We start from the raw sequence: 21,727 nt of genomic DNA on the forward strand, positions 1-21,727 counted from the left end.
TGATAATTGGCAGCACATTTAATGATTCATATTGTTAAAGATTAGAAACTTCAAAGATAGTTTTAAAAGAAAAATATCTAATTTGCTATTTATAATCTTACAATATAGTAATAACTCTTTAACTATGTTTATGTGTGTATATATGATGTATATGTATGTATGTATGTATATATATATATATATATATATATATATATATATATATATATATATAATCATTGAAGTTAATCTTAGATTTGAGACTAGTGTCACTTTAAATGTATTCGATGCATTATAATCTGGTATTGGTATTTTGTCATTGTATTATAACCTGATATTGGTTTTTGATATAAGCTATTATTAACTGTGCAAATTAATGATCTTAATTTGACATAGTTTCATCATGAAATTATTTCAATTCCATGTGACTGTCTAAGATCAATTTGAACTTTAGATGGATACATTTTTTGATTTATATAATATAGCTGCATGCCCCATGCCTTTAGGAAAATGGGCATTACTTTAATGCAAAGTATAGAGGTTGTACCATACAAAAAGCATTGCTAATTATCATTAATAATAAAATGTATTTTATAAGGTGATCATATTTTACAATAACTCATAATACCGATTGATCAAATCAAATAATAACCAGTTTAGAAATAATTACAGTTTTTACAAATATGCTGTTAAAAGAGTTTTGCATTGTTAATGCAAACTCTGTATTAGCATAAAGCTATTAAATTTTAATAATATATTTCTGCATATATGTTAATTATGTAATCATTGTAAAATGTGAAAATAAAACCTTGTAATTCAATCATGATTTTGTTGTATTGTGACCGTGCACTTAATTATAATTGTACTTACAAAGTATGTTTAAACATCAAAATTTGCAAATACTTATGGCAAATTTTATCTAGTCAGTATTCATTTACTAATATTCATTTTAATAAAAAATTTCGAACATTAATTTTATAAATACTTAAATCATTTTGACATTATAGAAACAATATACTACATATTTTCTATAATGTCAAAATGATTTAAGTATTTATAAAATTAACGTACGAAAATTTTTATAAAAATGAATATTATAAAAACATTTAGGCTATTAAATAGATTCCGTTTTTCGCGATATTTACAAAGTGGCTATGTTTTGCCAGTGAATCATTTTATGCCCAGGAAGCGTTTTGCTTCTGATTATGTGGCAACGAAGTCTTTAAAAGTAACAATTTGTGGAGCTGCAGGAAATTTAGGTACATCTTCCATGTAGATTTGTTAAATATGCACTCAAATTTGCTATGCAACTAAAATAGTAATAATGCAAAATTAATAATATAATTCAATTAGGACAACCCTTGTCTTTGCTTTTAAAACAATGTCCACTATTTGATGAAATCGCTTTATATGACATTGCACCTGTTTGCGGAATTGGGACAGAATTGGGCCATGTAGATACTAGCTGTTTAATAAGTGCCTATCAAGGAACGAAATCATTAAAAGATTCTTTAAAAGTGATTATTGTAATAACATACTTTTTGAAAGATGCTTTAAAATGTGATCTTGCAAAAATATTTTCAGGATGCTAAAATTGTTTTAATTCTTGCAAGTGCTCCTATTATGCCATCCATGACTGTGAAAAGCATGTTTGATGCAAATGCAAATATTATTTGTGAAATTGGAAAGGCTTGTGCTACGCATTGTCCGAAAGTAAGATTTAGTTCGTGTTTATTTTTATATTGATGGTTATTTACTATCAAGTTTTTTTAAAAAAATCGTATAAATTGCAATTATGCAACATGTTTTAGCTTTTTAATATTTATATGTTACTTTTAGGCATTATTAGGTGTTGTAACTACTCCAATTAATTGTATTGTTCCTATGATTTCTGAAATATTCAAACAATGTGGTTGTTACGATCCAAATAAAATTTTGGGAATAACAACATTGGATTCAGTTCGCGCCAATACTATGGTTGCAAAAGTAGCTTGCTTGGAACCAGAAGGCGTCGTAGTGCCAGTTGTCGGGGGACAATCTGAAGATACCATCATACCTGTACTATCGCAAACTAATCCCTGTTTAATTTTGGAACCAGTAAGTTTAGTTTTTGTCATACTTGTCGTTCATTAAAATTTTTGCGTAATACGTCCGAATTTTTGCAAATATACGTATTTTTTCTATAGACTATAGTCATCTATACTGATGCAGATGTATGTGTTATTAATTCGTATATTTGACAATGATATTTATTAAGATAATTAACCAGAACCGTTGTATTATTTGTATTACTTTTTACTTAAGGAAGAAGTAGAAAATATTACAAACGCGGTTAAAACTGCTTCAAATGATATTCATCTCACACGATACGGCCAGAGTACTCCAGCTTTATCCTGTGCTTTTGCAGTAGCAAGATTCACTATTTCTCTCGCTAAAGCATTAAATGGCGAAAAAGAAATAGTGGAAACAGCATTTGTCAGATCTGATGCAGTCAGAGAATGCAAATATTTTGCAACACCAGTAGTTCTAGGCCCAGAAGGAGTTCAGCTGAACTGGGGACTACCTTCTATGAATAAATATGAGTCATGCATTTTGGGAACAGCTGTTAAAAATTTGCAGAAACATATTTGTTATGGTGAATCCTATGTAAGAAAAGCACGTATTTGCAAACCAGACTGCGTTCTGGATTGTCCTGAAGATAAAAAAATGATAGACAGATCCAAACTTAAAGCGTAAGAGTAATGGTACAATACTAATAGTAACTCAAATATTTAAGTTTTTTTTTTCAAAATAAGAATGAAGTACATAACATGATTTGAAAATTATGTAATATATTAATTATTGAGAAATTGTATTATTGTGCATTAATAATTAGGTTTGCAAATATAAAATGTTCGCATAAAGAAATACTATAAAAATACATTATAATGCAATTATTGTATAAAATTCATTCTAGATAACGTACGTAAAACAAATCGATACGTGATATTACTCACGGTCATAATAGTAAAATCATTCATTATAGTATTGACGTACATAATATCAAAATGTCAAATTATAATATACTTATATTAATATTTTGTAAATTTGCAAAATATGTATGAATTCAAAATGAAAGTCGTGACACCGCAATTTTACATTTTGAAATCCAAACCGAACAGATAACAAACAACATAAGAAAAATATTGTGATTTTACAATGTTTATTTCAGCTGAGTTTTACATGTTGGTCAACCTGTTAACCTGACGGCCGAGAAGGTCGATGAACGACCGAATGATGCCAAAAATATTACAGTGATTCAGCCTATATGTGGTTAATTTGCATATAAAAATTTAAAATATTGTGACGACAAAATTAAAATATAGTTTGTGCAATGGCATTCATTATTAAGTGAATCGTTTATAGAGAACTTTGACATAGTAATTTAAAAATCATTAAAACTGTACTTAAAGTTAATTTTATCAGATTTTATTTTTTAGTGACAATCTTGGAAATGATTTAAAAATATTTTTAATTATGTTTGTCAATTTCATCGATGACTTGATCCATTTGACATATCTCAAGGTTTTACGTGGAAATTCCTTGCGTAGCTGTCAATACATCGAGGTCGTGACCTAGCTTGCGGTTTTGTTTTTACTATTGATAGATATTAATATTTAAATATTCTAAAATGTCTACCCAATCTACGATACAAGTTTTAATGAGAAAAGGCAAACGTGGTGCCGCCGCTTATATTCATGCAGATTGCATAGGGGGTACTCCAACCTATCTAGGTGCTTTACTTGATGTTTTATTAAATCCGGCGAAACCTATTGACGACTGGGAAGCTATAAATTGGTGCAAATGGCTTATGGCAGGAGGAAGGACACCAGATGAATTTGCTAGCATCGGTAATAACCTACTGATTACTCATTTCTTGCTCTGTTTTGTAGAGTATTTAAATATTTGAATTTGAAATCTTCACACAACTTGTGCAATTAGATTTAACTCTTGATTCAGTTTGACTTTCTTACTTCTCAGTGTAATTGTAGTTCAATATTATTTTGGGCTATTTGGGATGTATGGCCAATTTATTGATTATAGAAATTATACTAATTATTTTTTGTTTTTTCAGTAAATTCATTTCTTGACATAGTTATCAATCGTGAATGTTCAATTCTTATATCTCCAATTTAAATTTAACTAGATACGCTTTATTTAAAATTTTCTTCCTCATGTAATATTTATGATAAATAAATTGTTGCTTTTTAGTTCGAGGCTATGATAACCATGCAAAATGTGGCCTGGTATGGATACCACATGTTGTTGCTTATCGATGTCGAACATGTGGTATATCACCTTGCATGTCTATATGTAGAGAATGTTTTAAACGTGGAGATCATTCAACACATGATTTTAACATGTTTCTTAGTCAAGCTGGTGGAGCTTGCGACTGTGGGGATACATCTGTTATGAAAGAAGATGGGCAAGTTTATAATTTATACTTAATTACAACTTCTTAGAAAAAATATCAATATATTTAATTTTCATTTCCTTTTATCCAGATTTTGCAGTAACCATGGTTTAAATAACTGTGCCAATAAATCACCAGCACCAGCACATCTAATGTGTGTTGCAGAAGCTATGATGCCTAGAATAATACTAAGACTATTGCAACATTTTAGAGAAAATAGGTAAAAAACATTGATATGATCCTGTGATTATCTAATAAGCTGAGGAAGATTGACTATTAGAGAATTATATTAGTAATTTTTTGTTGTCGTAAATTTTGTTTATTTCTATAGTATTTTGTGGTTATTCCAAAAGTTAACAATTCCTTATTACATAGCATTTGCAGATATTCAGATTCATACAGAATTGCAGTGCAAGAATGTGACGCTTATGTTGCTATGCTAATGGAGTTCAATAACATGGGGGAGCTTATGAGAAGAGTTATGACTAGAGCCCTAATTAACCCACAGGTTAAGTATCTAACATGTATATATTTTGTGTATACTAAGCAGTTATGTATTTTAAGTAAACTAAAGGAATTTTATTTCAGATGTATCGAAATTTAATGAATCCCCCATTTCCTGAATCAGAGTATGGTAGCTACATGGCTGACATCAAAGCAAAATATGAAGAAGCATTGGAAGCATTTCCAAGTCCTGATCCTCCTGATGAATATAAACATCTGCCTGCATTAGGTCAAAGCATAGTTCACACAACATTATTAGAAGAATTTATCTTTTGGACTTTTAAATTTGAATTTCCACAAAATATTGTGTGCTTTTTGTTAAATATGTTACCTGATCAGGATTATAAGGTAATATATGTGTTCATTTATATTAATGAATTGATTTCTTATTCTTTATTTCTAAGTTATCCTATTGTATAAACAATGTATCAACACGTTTTATCATTGTTTCACATTTTGATGTTTTAATTTATGTTTTAGGAACATTTGACTAGAACATTTGTGATGCACTATAGCAGAATACCTCTTGTGTTAGAGCGCTCTAGTGATCCAGACACATTAAGCAACCGTGTTGTTCACATGAGTGTTCAATTATTTTCAAATGAAAGTCTGGCTTTAAAAATGGTTCAAGAATTAAGTCTTTTGCATGTGATGATCATAAGTCTCAAATTAATGATGAGCAACATACTAATACAGAATACTCTTCATGGTAATATATATAAATATATTTGAATATTCTGATATCATAGCTTTTAGCAATGTAATAATTTAATTTTGTTCCAGATCCTGACAAGAATTATCATTATGTTATCGACTGTGCTAAACGAGTTATGAAAGAACATTGCTATTGGCCTTTAGTATCCGATTTTAATAATGTTCTATCACATAAATCTGTTGCATTAGTTTTCTTGCGAGATGATGCTTTAATTGATATGTGGTTCCAATTTTTGTCCATGTTACAGGGTATGTTAATATTAACTTTTATCTCACTAATATCTCAATCTGAAGTCTTTCTCTTGATGAGCCATCTATTAGTTTATTGTGTATACAATACTTTATATACAGTAGAATCTCACTAATATGACACTATTTACTGGAATTACGGGAATGTTGAATTACAGGATTATAGTGAAAAAGTCATAATTTTTAATGTGTGATATTAAAAAAGTGCAAAAAAAATCCAGAAAAAGATTCATGGCGCTAGTGTAAATTCATGTGTGTGTGTTAATATTTAAGGGGACAGTATATCAATTTCAAAATTTATATGATGATATAAAACTGTATATCAAAACATATGGAATGAAATAAAAATCTGTACAAACTATATAAATCTTTGAAATTGATGTGCTGGCCCCTTAAATATTAACAACATATATCTTAACATCAAAATTAAATAACAACTTCAATTATTCCTTTTGTTTAGGAATGAATGTGAATGTTCGAGAATTGGGAAGTCATGTAGAGTTTGAACCCAGCTCATATTATGCTGCATTTTCTTGTGAATTGGAAGCTAGTGCTTACCCTATGTGGTCAGTAATTTCACATTTGACTGATGGGACACATGTTGAACTTGCCAAAAAAATTATACATGTATGCCAAAATTACTTGCGAGAATGGCTTGATGCTGTTTATTTCACAAGTGGAAAAATGGACAAGGTATAACCTCTATATGTATATCAATATTTTTTAGTTATTTAGAGCTATTTTCTCATAAAAATATTTTTATTTTCAGTCAGATACTATGCATGCTTCTTTCCACTTTCCATTGCATCGATATTTGGCTGCTTTTATAAGTCAAGCTGTGCGTGTAATGGGAGTTCCATTAGTTGAAGTACTACCAGATCAAGAAATGTTGTCTTTATTGATGATGCACCCACTACGTGTTCAGGTAAGATTTTATTTTTTTATTATATTTATTGTTTAATAATACAACTACATTTTATAAAAAAATGTTTTGGTGTTATTTATTAGTCGCTTAATTTCATTGGAAGAATGTATAAACATGCATACATATTTAATTCTAAATACACTTAAATGTAGTTTTTATCACCAAACTAAGTTATAAAATCAAAATATTTGATATCCTGAAATTCTTCAGTCACAAAATGTCGCGTAACACTACTAATTTCAATTAACAGCTTGTTATAGTTATTCATTTTATGTTAATCTTCATATAATTGTGTTTATAAACAAACTATATAAAAGACTACACACGTTCTGAAAATTAACAATTAGCAACATTATGATGATTATTATTGCTTTTTTATTTAAAATTATTTTCATATTCTGAGGATTTCTGACAACTGAGATTTTCTTGGCGTCTTCTACTGAGCGGCTGGTTGTTCGTTTTCAGTAGATTTTTCAGATTCGGCGGGAAAATCTACGTAAACATGCTTGCTAAAATCATATGTTATTATCTTCGGACCAACAAATCCACCATATCCCTGAAATATGTTGTAATTAGAAATGTGTTTTCTAGTATTTTTATAAATATGTGTTTCAATGTCAGGAAATCAAAATAGATTTAAAACTTCAATCAATACCCTTTGCCCTTTATGATATAGACCAGCTCCTGCCAATGGAACGGGGGCAGCTGGTGTAACATCTTGAGCGTCCAAAAATGGTACTGTTGTCTGGGCGGCGTCTGTATCGATATCGCTATGTGAGAAAATGATGTACTGGTCATTTTGTGAATCTATGAACGACGGAGTTTTGGTTCGAGTCGGAACATCTGGGTTTCGTAACATAACTCTCGTCCTAAAGCGATATAGAGAAAATTCTTTATTCAAAGCAAGTTCTAAACAGTTTACTTAAACTTTCAATAATTTTTAATTGTAATAAATATTCTTACCTGGGTTTACTTAGTGTAGCTTCTGTATTGTCATTTGAAATCCAAAAGCTTTTCATAGATGAATCAATTAGTTCACCACTTGTGAAATTCAACGGAGTGCCTTGTACTTCAAAATTTAAATGCGTTCCTACCATTTTAAACCGAATACCTAAGATAATAATGTCTTTTAGCTAATCTTATTTTCATAGAGATACAAATTATTTTACTATTACTGAAAATTTCAATACATGATTACTGAATGATAATCGCAAATGTAATATATAATTCTAATATAATGATTAAATTATGTACATACTAGCCACCGCCCTTCACATATATAATACCTATTTGCATATTGTAGTTTTATTATCAAACCTTCTAGTTTTATTGGCCTTTATGTGCTTTTATTTTTTAATGAATTTAATAGTATTATTTATACTATCTGTTTCAATAATTTTACCATGTGATCATTATATATTCCTATTATCTTCATGTACCTGTCATTACATATCCTTCTGGCACGATCAGGTCGTCCAAATCCATAGCTCGTTTGTCCCATGTCATGGTGTGGTAATCGATACCATTGAATACATTCTTATCCGTAATTTGATAGTCGTCTACCGGTTTCCATCGCATTGATGTAACATTAATATTTCCCTGGGGTAATAATACTGCTTCTTGAATTTGCAAGTGTATTATTCGATTCTTTTTCACAAAACGCAACCCTGTGACAACCCTAAATAATAAAATATAATCACAAATTGAACTCATAACTTGCCAAATAATATCATTGCACTGTTTTTGATATTGTTTTCCTTTCTTGTTTAGATAAATTCTGTTGTTACTTACATATTATTTGAGGTGTTGGCCAAAACTTCTCGCAGATTGAAAAATCTATCGGATTTGTGCGATTGCTCATCGCATATGCACAAGCAATATGAACAGTGCCAAAACAACCAACGCCACCAGGAATCCACCTATAGAATAGAAAATTTTTATATTAGGCATAATATAAAAATATTTTTCATAGTATAAAAAAATATTGGATAATATTTTTGCCAACTTGTTTTTGTTCGTGGTGTAAGAGTGGTTTAAGATGTGGGGTTGTGATTGCTTAATAGGCTTAAAGTTGACGATCCATGTATTGACTATACTATTGATACGTACCTTTGTTGTATGATTTGCGCAGGTGCCTACTCTACCTAGTTGTCTTCCATTTTCATATTCTATCCAATTATATCTTCTATTGCTTGTTTTGTAATCCTGAGAAATTGTAATTGTAATTAACAATCAATAGAGTTATTTTTCACTTTATTTTTTTCAGAATTCTCAACCTCATTAGTTACTCAGAATGTAATTGATAGGAAAAATATTAGGAAATTTTATTCTTTTCTTATTTGAAAATTTTCTGTTGAGCTATTTCGTTCGCACGGTTTTGTACTGGTTATCATTATTATTAGTTATTATTACAAGAAACTCACAAATCAGATAAATGTCAAACAAAGATTTTTAAGTGTCCAAAATTGAAAATTATCTAGCTTACCGCAGGGCATATCCACATGTCCGAATCGACATATTGGCACTTTAGTACTTTTCCGTTGCATGTAGGTTGTTGGGCGCAATAACCGTCTTTATAACAGCCTTCGACTTGCGCATATTTGTAAAATGAACAAGTCTCTTTGCATGTAAATTCTGGGTTAAGATTTACTTCATTCTCTATAAAGCCTTGAAGCAAACGCGTTACTTGTAAATATGTCTCACCTATACAGAAAATATGGAAGAAATATATATTCAAGTGGTAATAGTTTCATGACAGTACACAAAATAATTTTCGAAAACTTTTATCCAGTTCTCGATTTTTTTATTAAGTTTTTTATACTATGAGGCTAAAACTCATAAAATGTTTGTTTCTGCTACAATAGAGAAAATGTCATTTTAAATCATGTGAAACGTTTAAAAATTGTGTTTAGTCTTCTGTTTTAAGATCTAATTTCCTTTCACTATATTCATAGAATCTGCAACAAGCTTCTGTTTGCAATTATCGGTTCACTATTTTAATCAGATGTTGTTAAATATTTCAACGAAGTATGCATTTTATATATGAACTAGCAAACCCGACGAACTCCGTTTCGCCGCCAGATGGTTTCGTGAGAAAGATGAAGAAATTTTTTTGTTTGTTTTATATTTGAAAAGGAAAAATTTGATTTTATTATACAACAGTAATGAATTTATTTCGATTACAAAAATGAAGTGTTTTTTAGTTGAACTTCTCTAAGTAAATGAAAAAGTGAATCCGTAAATTATCCGTTTCATTGAAGTGCTCTTTGGTAAACCACATTTTTTGTTTTTTGGTCTGACGTTAACACAAACAAAGCGGATGGTTTTCCAACTCGTGAAAAGGCAACGTATAACTGCCCATGTGAAAAACAATGATTTTCTAAATAATCTATTTGAAATTTATCCCGCAAACACTAAGCGATTGGCCTTGCGACTTGTTATTGCGAACGCAAGGCGAACTGGAAATTGCAATCGTTTGAAGTCAAACGGACCAGTCGGAATCATTGGTATGTCACCAAATCGCCAGCAATTTTTGATTGAATGGTAAAATTCAGTGTGTGTACATGATTATTCTTTGCGGCAAGAATTGCTCGTTGACTTAACTAAGCATAATTCTGATAATTCTCACTAATGTCGTTACTCGAATTTTTAATTACGGTGCGTGAAGTTCCAGCAGCTTGCATTAAGGCACGATGCCATGCACAACCAATTTTCTTAGCTATAAACCTTGCGGAGCCCGAGACCTTTCCAACGAATGCAAAATTGTCGAAATCGGTTCGTGCGTTCTGGAGTTATTTCGTCAGGAAGAAAAACCCGACTTATTTTTATATATATAGAAGATATTTTGAAATCTAATCGAATTGAGCATGTATATAACTACATAACTTGTGCATTGCAGTTTCTCCCGAAAGACAGCGCTGTGAGAATTTAGTTATTGACTCATTTAGTGTTTTCTAATTTCTAGGAACATAATTTTAAAATCTACTATATATAAATAGTTGTACCTTCTTCGTGTATATCTGGATCGCATATCCAGAGTTCCCTACTTGCTTTCTCCATAGCTGCTCTGGCAGCGTCAGCGGTAGCTATTAGGCGCTCCTCATATCTTTTGCGCATAAGTTGAGTTTCCAAAGTAAAATTGCCTGCAATCATTATAGCCGTTATTATGATTTTAAGGATCTTGATCATGTCCCCAGAAATAAAATGTAAAGCTTTTTACCTTTGTCATAAAGTTTAAGTAACATATAAGAGAAGTGCATCATGCTGTATCCTCTCAGCTCTGCTAGAGCGACCGCCGTATACAATTGGTAAATAGTTTGCTGCGGCGATTGTTTTAATGCACATGTTGTAACAGATGATTCCTGTAAATCGAATTAAATATTTAAAGAACTTTTGAACTTCAAGAGAATACAAAAAACAATTGCCTTAAACTTTCGTTTTGTAATCGTCTCTTTTCTTATTCTCGCATATTTCAATTAAATATTACATATTTCAAATATACATATGTTGGCTCTATAAAAATGATAAAGCAGTGAAATTGAAATGGTGCATTCTCGATGAGCATGCTACTCATTATTAGATTCTACACTGTAGAATCTACAGTCATTTTTGTAAAGCACATCTTATGTTTTACAGTCATTACCTTTTATTTCAACACATTAGAAGTGCATTTTCTAAATTAATGAATAACTTTATAAGATGACAAATATACTTCAAAATCTGCAACTAATAAGTATATGAGCTTTTGGTCAAACAAATTCAATGAAACTTTTAAATTTATAGAATCAAAATTACAATCATCACGTTCACTGCGTCGTATTATGCATTTCAAACAAAGAGCAAATATGGAAGTTATATATATACTGATGTGTATATATATATATATATATTAGGGTGGTCCTTAAAATGGTCATTTTCGAATTTCCTTGCTCCCAGGGGCTCAAATGGTTCCAAATAGATAAAAAACAATTCTCTGAAAGTTTTAGCTCTTAATATTAACGTTTAGATAGAGCGCAATTCAATCAAAGTTTTGTATGGAAATAGCATGGAAAATTTTTCAGAAATTTTAAAAATATTTTTTAGATGTAATTTAGCGAACAAATGAATGAATAAAACTCATTCATTTGTCGCTAAGTTATACCTAAAACTATTTTTTTTTATTTTAAAATTTTTTTCCATGCTCTTTCCATACAAACTTTGATTGAATTGCGCTCCATCTGAAGCTAAAACTTTCAGAGAATTGTTTTTTATCAAATTGGAACCATTTGAGCCCCTAGGAGCAAGGAAATTCGAAAATGATCATTTTAAGGACCACCCTAATATATATATATATATATATATATATATGTATGTATATATTGATTTAGAAATATGAACAAACAACGCTCTTTTTTGCACTAATTTATTAAATAATAATTTTACAAATGTTTCTAAACTAGTTTCGAGTATAATGGACGACTTGTAACGAATAACACATAATGCTAATTTAGGTTTCCATATGTTAGATTTTAAATCATAACACACTGATAAACCTAGTCTCAAAACGTTTGTAAAATTATTATTTAATAAATTAGTGCAAAAAAGAGTGTTGTTTGTTCATATTTCTAAATTAATATCTATATCTATCCACTCAGAATACATTTGATATATATATATATATATATATATATATATATATATATATATATATATATATATATAAACCGATTGTTTGAAACAATTTATTCAGTCATTATTTTAAATTATTATTAAATATTTCACAAAATTGCTAGGTCAAACCTCAAGTTGAATGTAACTGTATTCGTTTACTTTCGTGCGAATTCTTGGAACATTACCATTCGCGGTTAAAAACTTTTTGTGTAAGAAATATGAATAAAATAACAAAATCGAGTCAGACAAAATGAAGTATTGACGTTTGTTATTAGGTTATATTACATATTTTAGCCATTTTCGTTTTCGCTTGTGTTGCATATAAATTCGAGCATATAAAATAACGTGTTGATAGTTGATTTTTATAAAATGGATTGTAGAAGAATCGCTACTATAATTTATGACGCACCAAAAATAAAAGCGACATACATGTTTGCAAAATATAGATAAAATCAAATCGGACACGAAAAAAATTCAATCATCGTATTGCAGGCCTGTGTTTGTAATATTTGTATCCGGTGTAGAGCGATCAGTAGGTTCACATGTACTCAAAAAGTATTCGTATTGTACTTGTAACATTCATAGTTCACCGCTAAGCATTAATATTGAATTGATTCTGAACAAGACAAATTATTTTTTATTAATTCATTACATAATCGAATAATTTATTAAATTATGTAACGTGGTAAGTCACTTTTGATGCAAAGGACTTGCAAATATAGATGCAAAAAATATTCCTTACCCTCATCAGTTTTTATATGGCTTAATGGCAATATTTGAAGTTTTATTCCGGTCAAATAGATTAATCAAACTAAAATTGTTTAAATCAAGCCGCATTTATTATAGCGAAATCGATTATATATTAGTCAAAAATATTAAGTTATCATGTTTTATATAGGTTTTTATAATATTAGGTTGTCAAATATCTCCCTTCCGCTTTTTTGCTTTTGGTTTATAATACAAATAGGCGGAAGGGAGATATTTGACAACCTATGAAATAGAAGAAAAGGATTTTTTCCTAGGTTTAACGTTGATGGTAAATCGCATAGTTCTTTTCGCGATCCATCTATCGAAGAAATTTTCTTTAGAATACAAATTGTTATTCTATGAGCAAAAAATTGTATTTGAAAGAATTAATCTCCATGTGTTTATTAAGCGGTTATTAAACTACGTAAAAAAGTTATTTTTTAAATTTATATAATTTGTTCATTTTATTGTTTTTAACTTTTTTTGCTCTTAGTACAAATATACTTCTGATTTCAAAGTCTAATGGCATTAGACTAATGCATTAGCTTAGCTGACTTGTTAATTTGTCTTGTAACTAATTGAACTAAATCTTTTCTGGTTAATCCATTAGCAACAGCATTGCAAACATTGATCACGCTTCTAAAATTATCAGTATCAATTATAAAATTCAATTGTTATAATAATTAATTCTTAGAAACCGTCAATTTTTTGCCACAATTTTAAAAAAATAAAACATGAAGTTATTAAAAACAAAGTGATTTATGAAAAGTTATTCAATAAAAACCTCAATTTTCACACCTTCAACGCTTCAAGGAATAAGTTGTTATCCATCACCGTCAATTTGAAGATATTTTCACATGCATCAGGTATGGAATGTTCTTTGGCATCCAAAATAGTACGTGTCAAATCTTCACCAGCCAATTTTCCTGGACTAGTTTGGTATCTTCTGAATGAGTCGTATAAGCCATTTATCCCTAACATTTCCGCTAGGACTTGGGACCAGGCTTGGTTATTTTTCAGTAACATCTGCGGCGGCAAAAGCCTTTTACCGCGTGGGAATATAGTTTCCATATTATCTCCAAAATCGCGAAATGCCAAAATTAAGTCCATATCATTGACTATAGTTCGATTATTGAACATTTGCAATAGTTCTAATCTTAAAGAATCCACAGGCAGAGGTAAACCTCGGGCTGATTTAACTTTTAAAGGTGATGCATTTTGGAATGCCAAAATTAAAAATGTAGAGAGGGTTAATAGAAAATTAATTTGCCTCATTTTATAACTGGTTTGTTAAATTCACTTCAATTCACTATTTTTACTTAATTGGATACTGTTTGATTACATTGCACTATAACCATAAATAAAAATTTAAACTATGTGGTTAAATATTTTGTTCTGTTCATTCATATATATATATATATATATATATATATATATATATATATATATAATTCATTTTTTATACATTCTTTGCACGCAAGAACTATTCGCTAATTTAATCGATATTTATCTAGTATTTTTGATAGTCGTATTTAAAATACGTATGAACATTCGACACCATTTTTATTCGTTACGCCTTCACTTTGATTTTATGCCTTAATTACAATATTAACCCGCAAAAATTGAAATTCCTATGTATTTATTTAAAAAAAAGTGTTACACGTTTTGTAACATGTTCTATCTATTGTATAGAATTCATCTGTGATGTATCCATATTTGAAAATGTATGACAAATCGAAGTGGTTTAATGGCGTGAATTGGTCAAGTAAACAATTTAGGAAGCTATGTTTAAAATTAATTTTACTTATTTGGCCGGCCGTGTGCTATTGACACTGTTTCATTGTAATATACCATGTTTGGTTTTCTTAGCACGTTTTTACTTTTTTTTTAGTACGCCAATTAAGTAACATTTTGGTAATTCAATATTATACTTTCAGAAATAATTTATAATCTGAATTATAACGCATTCATTTTAACATACGCTGATTGATATTGTACTTAAAATATAATATATTATAGAACAAAGGAATTAACTCGCCCTTGATTCCATTATGACAGCAAATATCAACGTTCTTGGAATTTTGATTAAAATGCTTAATAATTTTTTACACGAATGACGCTATCTATTTCCTATATAATGCTATTTGTACCACATTTTCTTTATATCAATTTACATTACCACATTACTTCAGTAGTAATGTAAGTTGATATAAGGAAAATGTGGTACAAATAGTATTATATAGGAAATAGATAGTGTCATTCGTGTAAAAAATTATTAAGCATTTTAATCAAAATTCCAAGAACGTTGATATTTGCTGTCATAATGGAATCAAGGACAATATTATATATTAAGTACAATATCAATCAGCGTATGTCAAAATGAATTAATATTGTAGAAGACATCAAAAAGTATGATTTGGTAAAGAAGTTGACAACAAATTGAGACAATTTAATGCTTCAATTCGAATTCTTTGGAAAAATTGTTTTCTAAGCAATTTGCATTTAGCATTAGCTCAAAGCCATTATCAGAATAAGATTTAAAATTAGAAAAATTTAGTAGTTTGAAATAATTTCTATAATAAATTGCTTTAGGCATTTATTTATCATATTTCATAAAAAAAATTACAATTTGAATTTAATTAAGCTACTTTGCCAACAATTATATTTGCGCCAAACATCGTTCATTCTTAATTTGTGTTCGACGTTTTAATTTTTTTTTGTTAATTCTGAATATTTATTACAAACCCAATTGATTTTGAGTCACCCAAAAAGTATTTATAAGAAATGACTTTAGCAAATTTATTATCCAATAATGCAGCACGAGCCTTGTGGAATTCTCAGTAAAGATTTCATGTTTCTTTTGTTGTCTATAAAGAATATCTTCGTGAGTCATGGCATGTTTTAAACGTTATGTTGACAATCCGTACATATAAGTTTGATGACACCTGCTTATTAACGACCGGCATCGACGAATTTTAAACACATTGGGCCAAAAATACACACACACACATACACACACACACACATATATATATATATATATATATATATATAATATATCCAACATTTCAATCCTTTTTTTATAAAAAGATCAATTCAAAAATAAACTAGTTGTGTATGGCATCGTGCCTTAAGGCAAAAAGTTCGAAGAATATTAAATGTTTTCAAATAGTTTATTATAAATATTGTAACATTATGTAATATTTATAAGAACTATATAAACTGAATTGCAAAGTTCAAATTATTTGTTTAAAGTATATAAGTGAGCTTTAGAACTTTAGCCAGAATTAAAATTAAAATCTCAATTATTTTCTATACACAACAAAATTTTTTTTGAGCAAATTAATAATTTTTTCCCAAAAGCAATTATTTTGTCCAAACAAGCAGAATTTTTTTTGAATCCTTCAAATCGGATGCTTATTTCTTTCAAAAACTGCCATTTTTTGCACATTTAGCTCGGTATCTCCAAAAGCGATTAGACCTGCCTTTGCCAAAAACTAATCAGCACATCTTTATCAATAGGAATCGAATGTTTTTTTGAACTATTTAAATCGGTTGATCCGAGCGCCCGAAAACGTGGACGAAAAATTGTATCCAAACATACACACACACACACCACACACACATCTATCCATTTTTTCTGAGCTATGCCAAAATATTCAGAAACCTTCAAAACGTGAAAAAATGTAAAAATTTTCAATTTCGATTTTTGGACGATTACAATAACTTACTCTACGGGAAGTTAATAAAATCCGGATTGAAATTTGAATCTAATCGATCAATTAACAGTTCAATTAATTTCAAAGTTAAATTAACTATTAGAGTACATCTTAATGTAAAACACGAATTCTCGAATTTAAAATCTTCATATTGATACTTAATTCAGTGGATATTATTAGTGATATATGTATGTAATTATTAGAATATAACAAGGAAATAATTGCGTGTCATCTAAAGTCCAATCATAAAATTCTATTCTTTAATTCGTTAACAAAAATATTTTATTAATTTACTCTAATTAGGAATAAGTTATTACTATATTATACATTTTTATGAATGTTTTCCTAAGCGGCACCAAATTTATTCGGTTTTAATCTTTCCAAAATTAACATAATTTATAATTTATTGTCAAAAAAATAATGTCCATTTGAGAACATAAAAGTTGTGAACTTTTTATGAAAAATATAATGCTGGATACCATTTCTGTAAGCTAAATATGTCATTCACAACATGTTTTATTAACGGTAAATGCTAGTAGCGGGATAATATTTCAAATTAATATGTTTCTATTATCATTAAAAACTCATCTTTTCCATTGTTTATATAATATTTGTAATATTATGGAAATTTGTTTGGGTAGCAAGAGATATCATTTTTCCAAATATACAGCAATAAATACTTGAATTTTCTGAAAGATATTGATTTAATGCCGAAATTTTTTTTATTTTTAATAAATTTTCTTCTTTTAACTTTTTCATTTTTGATCAACCCGGCAAGTTGGATTTTACAAATGACAATTTAGAAAGTAAATATTTCATTCATTATGTCAAGTATGCCAAGAATGCATAATAGTTCACCGATTAACTATATTGATTATTTCTTATCGTGATGTACTCATGAAAATTATTATTTGATGAATACGATATAAATTGATGGCTGCGGAGGAAAATGTAGAAAATTATTTATTTAAATTATAGTAGGAAATATTCCTGACATCTGCGAAGCATATGGTTTAGATTTGTAATTTATAATTAGCAAAATTATTAATTTTAATTTTATAAGTTCCAAATTGTACATATATGCTCGTCAATTAGTCCTAACTTCTTTAATTTATTTGTACTTATTTGTACACTTTAAATATTTTATTTGTATTTTGATCTGTAAATTATTCATCATACTTTCCGAGATTTTGATATAATTTGACCTCTTTATGAACAATGTTATTTGATTTTTTTTGCAATCGTTAGCAAATGTGTTCTAACAAAGAGATTCTTTTTGAGCAGGTGTGATATATAAACAAATTACGCTTGTTTTGAAAAACTATGATTGAATTTGTGATTTAAAATTTGCAATTTGTATTAATTGGATACGATGCCGCTTGAAGTAAAAAAAAATATACATGTCGGATCAATTATTGCAGATTTTGCAATAGGTTTTTATAATTATTCAATTAATCTGACCTTGGGACTAGTATTATTTAAAATTGGTTAAAACAGAATTATCTGTATAGATTATAAATTATTTCCGTATAATGCGTTAAATTCTATTCTGTTGGCAGATTTAACATCCATATTATAAAATTTGATTCATTTCATTGTGATAACACTAGTCACACACTTGAATTTTAATTAATTTAAATTTGTCATTTAAATTATTGAACTCACAAATGTTTTTGTACACAATTTTTTTTCAGTTATAAAAAATGTACAAGCGTACGCTTCGTTTGAAACTTTCGAACTGACTAATTCATGTTTTTAGTATTCTTCGCTTCTGTACATACATTATTTTACATGTGTCTGTTCGCTACATTAATATTATATTCGTTTGTGTGCTGTTCTACATTACAATATTGTGATTGAAAGTACAGGGTTATGCATTTTATTAATTGAAATCGTATGTGTAGATAGGCCAATCTTCTATAGTTAACCGGAATTTCCAAAAATATGCAATATATAAAAGATAAGGTCATTGATTTAAGTTAATCTTTCAATGATATTCTTAACCACTTAACGGTCGGGTTTTTTTTCGTGAAAAGTGATCTAAAAGAGCAGGTTTTTTTATTGTGGATTTTCAAAGTTTAATTAATGTAATATGTGTTTCTGATAACATTTTCTTTTTATTTATTTTATTTTTGTTTAAAATTAACAATATATATTATAATACTGATGACCGCTTTGATGGTTTTTGGACTACCTTTATGCTCTATGTATAAACTATTGTGTTATAATATGATAAATAATACGAAATTTTTATTTAATAACTTTTAAATTTTAATAATATCTATTTATCTGGAAATAATATAACAAATTTATAAACAAATAAGAAAATTCAAGTAAATCAGTCATTCAGGTGAAAAATTCATGTACAATCACTAATATATCTCAAGGACAAAAAGTATTACTTATTTAATTATTTATATTATAATAATAAAAAAATATTATCATATGATGGATTTCGAAACATTTTTCCACTGCCCGTTTTTAGGCGGTTTTTACATGTTTAATTCTATTCTCAAAAGTCGTTAAAGATTGATTTATTATATATACAATTATTAATTGATCTGTACTTATCATATCTAAACTAAACATATCTCAACAACGGGCCATTGTAAGCCTTTTATCGCATAAAACATAAACATTAACTTTGGCGAGCAGCGCTCGGGTTAGCCCGCTAGGATACGACATCTAGGCGCGAGCAGTGTTCGTGCGTGCCCGTTAAGTGGCATCGTACGATTAAGTTAAATTGCTGGTACCTCCCGTATTTAAAAATTCGAATACTTGAAAATTTTGAAAATGTTGTTTATTTTCAAATTTTTGAAACCGCTGGAATAAAACCTTATTCGAAAATTAATCATTTTTTCTGATAAACTCTTAGAGCTAATGGTTAATGGTTAAATATTGTGAATCATCTTGACACGGAACCCAAAGTAATGGAAAAAATGTGCTTATTCCGGGAAATGGCATTTTTTTCCTCTGTATCTCTGAAACCCGTCTAACCAAACGTAAAGATGTACAAAAAAATTCATTTTCGATTTTTTGCGATTACTATAACTTACCTTGCGGGAAGGTAAATATAGTTTGATTTTAAATGATATAAAAGTGGTCTTTCATACGTTTTATTATAAGTGCATAGTAGGAAAAACCTTATCATAGAAACATAATAAATGTTGAGCTTTAGAATAATGTTTCGTACATAATGTGTCGAAAGTCGGTTTCAGTTTTTTTTTGCCATATGTTTCACATTTGTAGCTTTGGAAAGCTCCTCGTACTCCCATGTTTATCATCATAACCCTTCATTATTCAATTAAAGCTGTAACTTTGATCCATAGACTTTGCTGGTGGCACAAAAAGTTAGAACCAGTTTTTCATTTTTTTTACTTATTCACAAAGGCTTAAAATAAGCTGGTAATATATCTGGCTTAATAACTATACTGCTTGCGTAATTTTCGTGTGATCGTGATAAATTATCCTATTTTAGTGATAGAATTACCTGGAATGCCACTATCAAAATTTGTAGTTAGAAAGTATGAGATGATTCATTTGATGGCAGTTTTATATAAATATCTTATTTATTTAATAAATACAAAACGTAATAAAATACAGTTTTTCGATAGATACACGAAGCTATTGTAGAGGCAGCTGTAATTAAACTATTTCTATAAACTATTCTCAATTGTTACAATCCATATTGACAAAATCTGAAGCACTCTATATCTAGGAACGTATATTCCCAGAATAATTAAAAGATCTCTAAAATCTCAAAATCATCTGATTTGATCTCTAGGAATTATCAATATTTAAGTTACAAGTATTTTTATCACTGCTTCACATTTTCTGTCCAAATTTACCTTGTTCTTGGAATACAATTGCACATTTTTCCACGAAGATGTTGAAAAAAATACTATTTAAAGATAAAAAAAACGTTTCCTTGTTTTAATTTATTCAAATTTTCTCATGTGTCCGTTATGTAAATCGTTTAAACTTGAAAACAATATCCATTGTTTACATTGTTTGTTATCTACTCGTGGTGTGCTATTTTCTAATTTCCAAGATTTCATTTCAATGTTTTCAAAATGTGATCTTGAATCATCAATGTTTTTAGCATAAATTAAACTTTGAATGATTATACTAAATTTTAATTATGGTGCCAATTTTTATATTACTCTTACATTGAATGACGCATTTGTCTCTTATTCATTGATAGGTATATGATGTATCATTTTTATAAAACAACACTTTGAATCATAATAAAGTTCTAAATGTAAATAAACTGAACCTCCAAATATATTGGAACTAGTGGTGCATGGCATTGTGACATGGCAAATTGCTAGAACTTTCCGTACCGTAGATAAACTCTTGAGGATTAAACATTATCAATAGTAATATTTTAAAACGTAACTTTAATTTCAAAATCCGAATCATTTTCGATATTAGAACAAAAATAATTTTGAAATTGAAAATTTTCAAATCATTCAAATTATACAGTGTTACACAATTGTAAGTGTGAAAATGAAATGTTTTGTTTCATTTTTTCAAAGTGTATTCTGTACTTTGAACATTATTATTCTATTATAATTTCTATAGAGCACTTTATTATTATTGGCCTGTATATTAATTACGCAGTAATGTCAATGAAGACGACATTAAAAGCTGATAGGAATATCCGCTAAGATTTATTTTCATTCTGAAGGTTTTTAATTAATTTATATATATATATATATATATATATCTGTGTGTGTGCATATATATTTTAATAATAGATTATGTTTATGTTACGCTTGACTCGAT

The 21,727-nt window shown here is 28.7% G+C and overlaps 2 protein-coding genes across 2 annotated transcripts; both read left to right on the forward strand.

Moving 5' to 3' along the window:
- The first annotated feature begins 1,066 nt into the window (after window positions 1-1,066).
- On the forward strand, window positions 1,067-2,715 carry LOC113385169 (malate dehydrogenase, mitochondrial-like). The gene is made up of 5 exons (XM_026622992.1): window positions 1,067-1,238; window positions 1,333-1,496; window positions 1,564-1,692; window positions 1,819-2,076; window positions 2,284-2,715. The coding sequence occupies exons 1-5, from the start codon at window positions 1,067-1,069 to the stop codon at window positions 2,713-2,715; spliced, it is 1,155 nt and encodes a 384-aa protein (XP_026478777.1).
- Window positions 2,716-3,415: 700 nt separating this feature from the next.
- Window positions 3,416-8,972, forward strand: LOC113385180 (E3 ubiquitin-protein ligase Ubr3-like). The gene is made up of 11 exons (XM_026623003.1): window positions 3,416-3,869; window positions 4,231-4,444; window positions 4,524-4,652; window positions 4,808-4,940; window positions 5,021-5,284; window positions 5,417-5,645; window positions 5,720-5,899; window positions 6,360-6,592; window positions 6,669-6,824; window positions 8,595-8,770; window positions 8,888-8,972. Exons 1-11 carry the CDS (start codon window positions 3,650-3,652, stop codon window positions 8,970-8,972), a joined length of 2,019 nt encoding a protein of 672 aa, XP_026478788.1. The 5' UTR covers window positions 3,416-3,649.
- The last annotated feature ends 12,755 nt before the right edge of the window (window positions 8,973-21,727 follow it).

Source organism: Ctenocephalides felis, unplaced genomic scaffold (genome assembly GCF_003426905.1).
Source record: "Ctenocephalides felis isolate EL2017-DRISC unplaced genomic scaffold, ASM342690v1 CF-g0.4_SCAFFOLD_00845, whole genome shotgun sequence".
Classification (NCBI taxonomy): domain Eukaryota; kingdom Metazoa; phylum Arthropoda; class Insecta; order Siphonaptera; family Pulicidae; genus Ctenocephalides; species Ctenocephalides felis.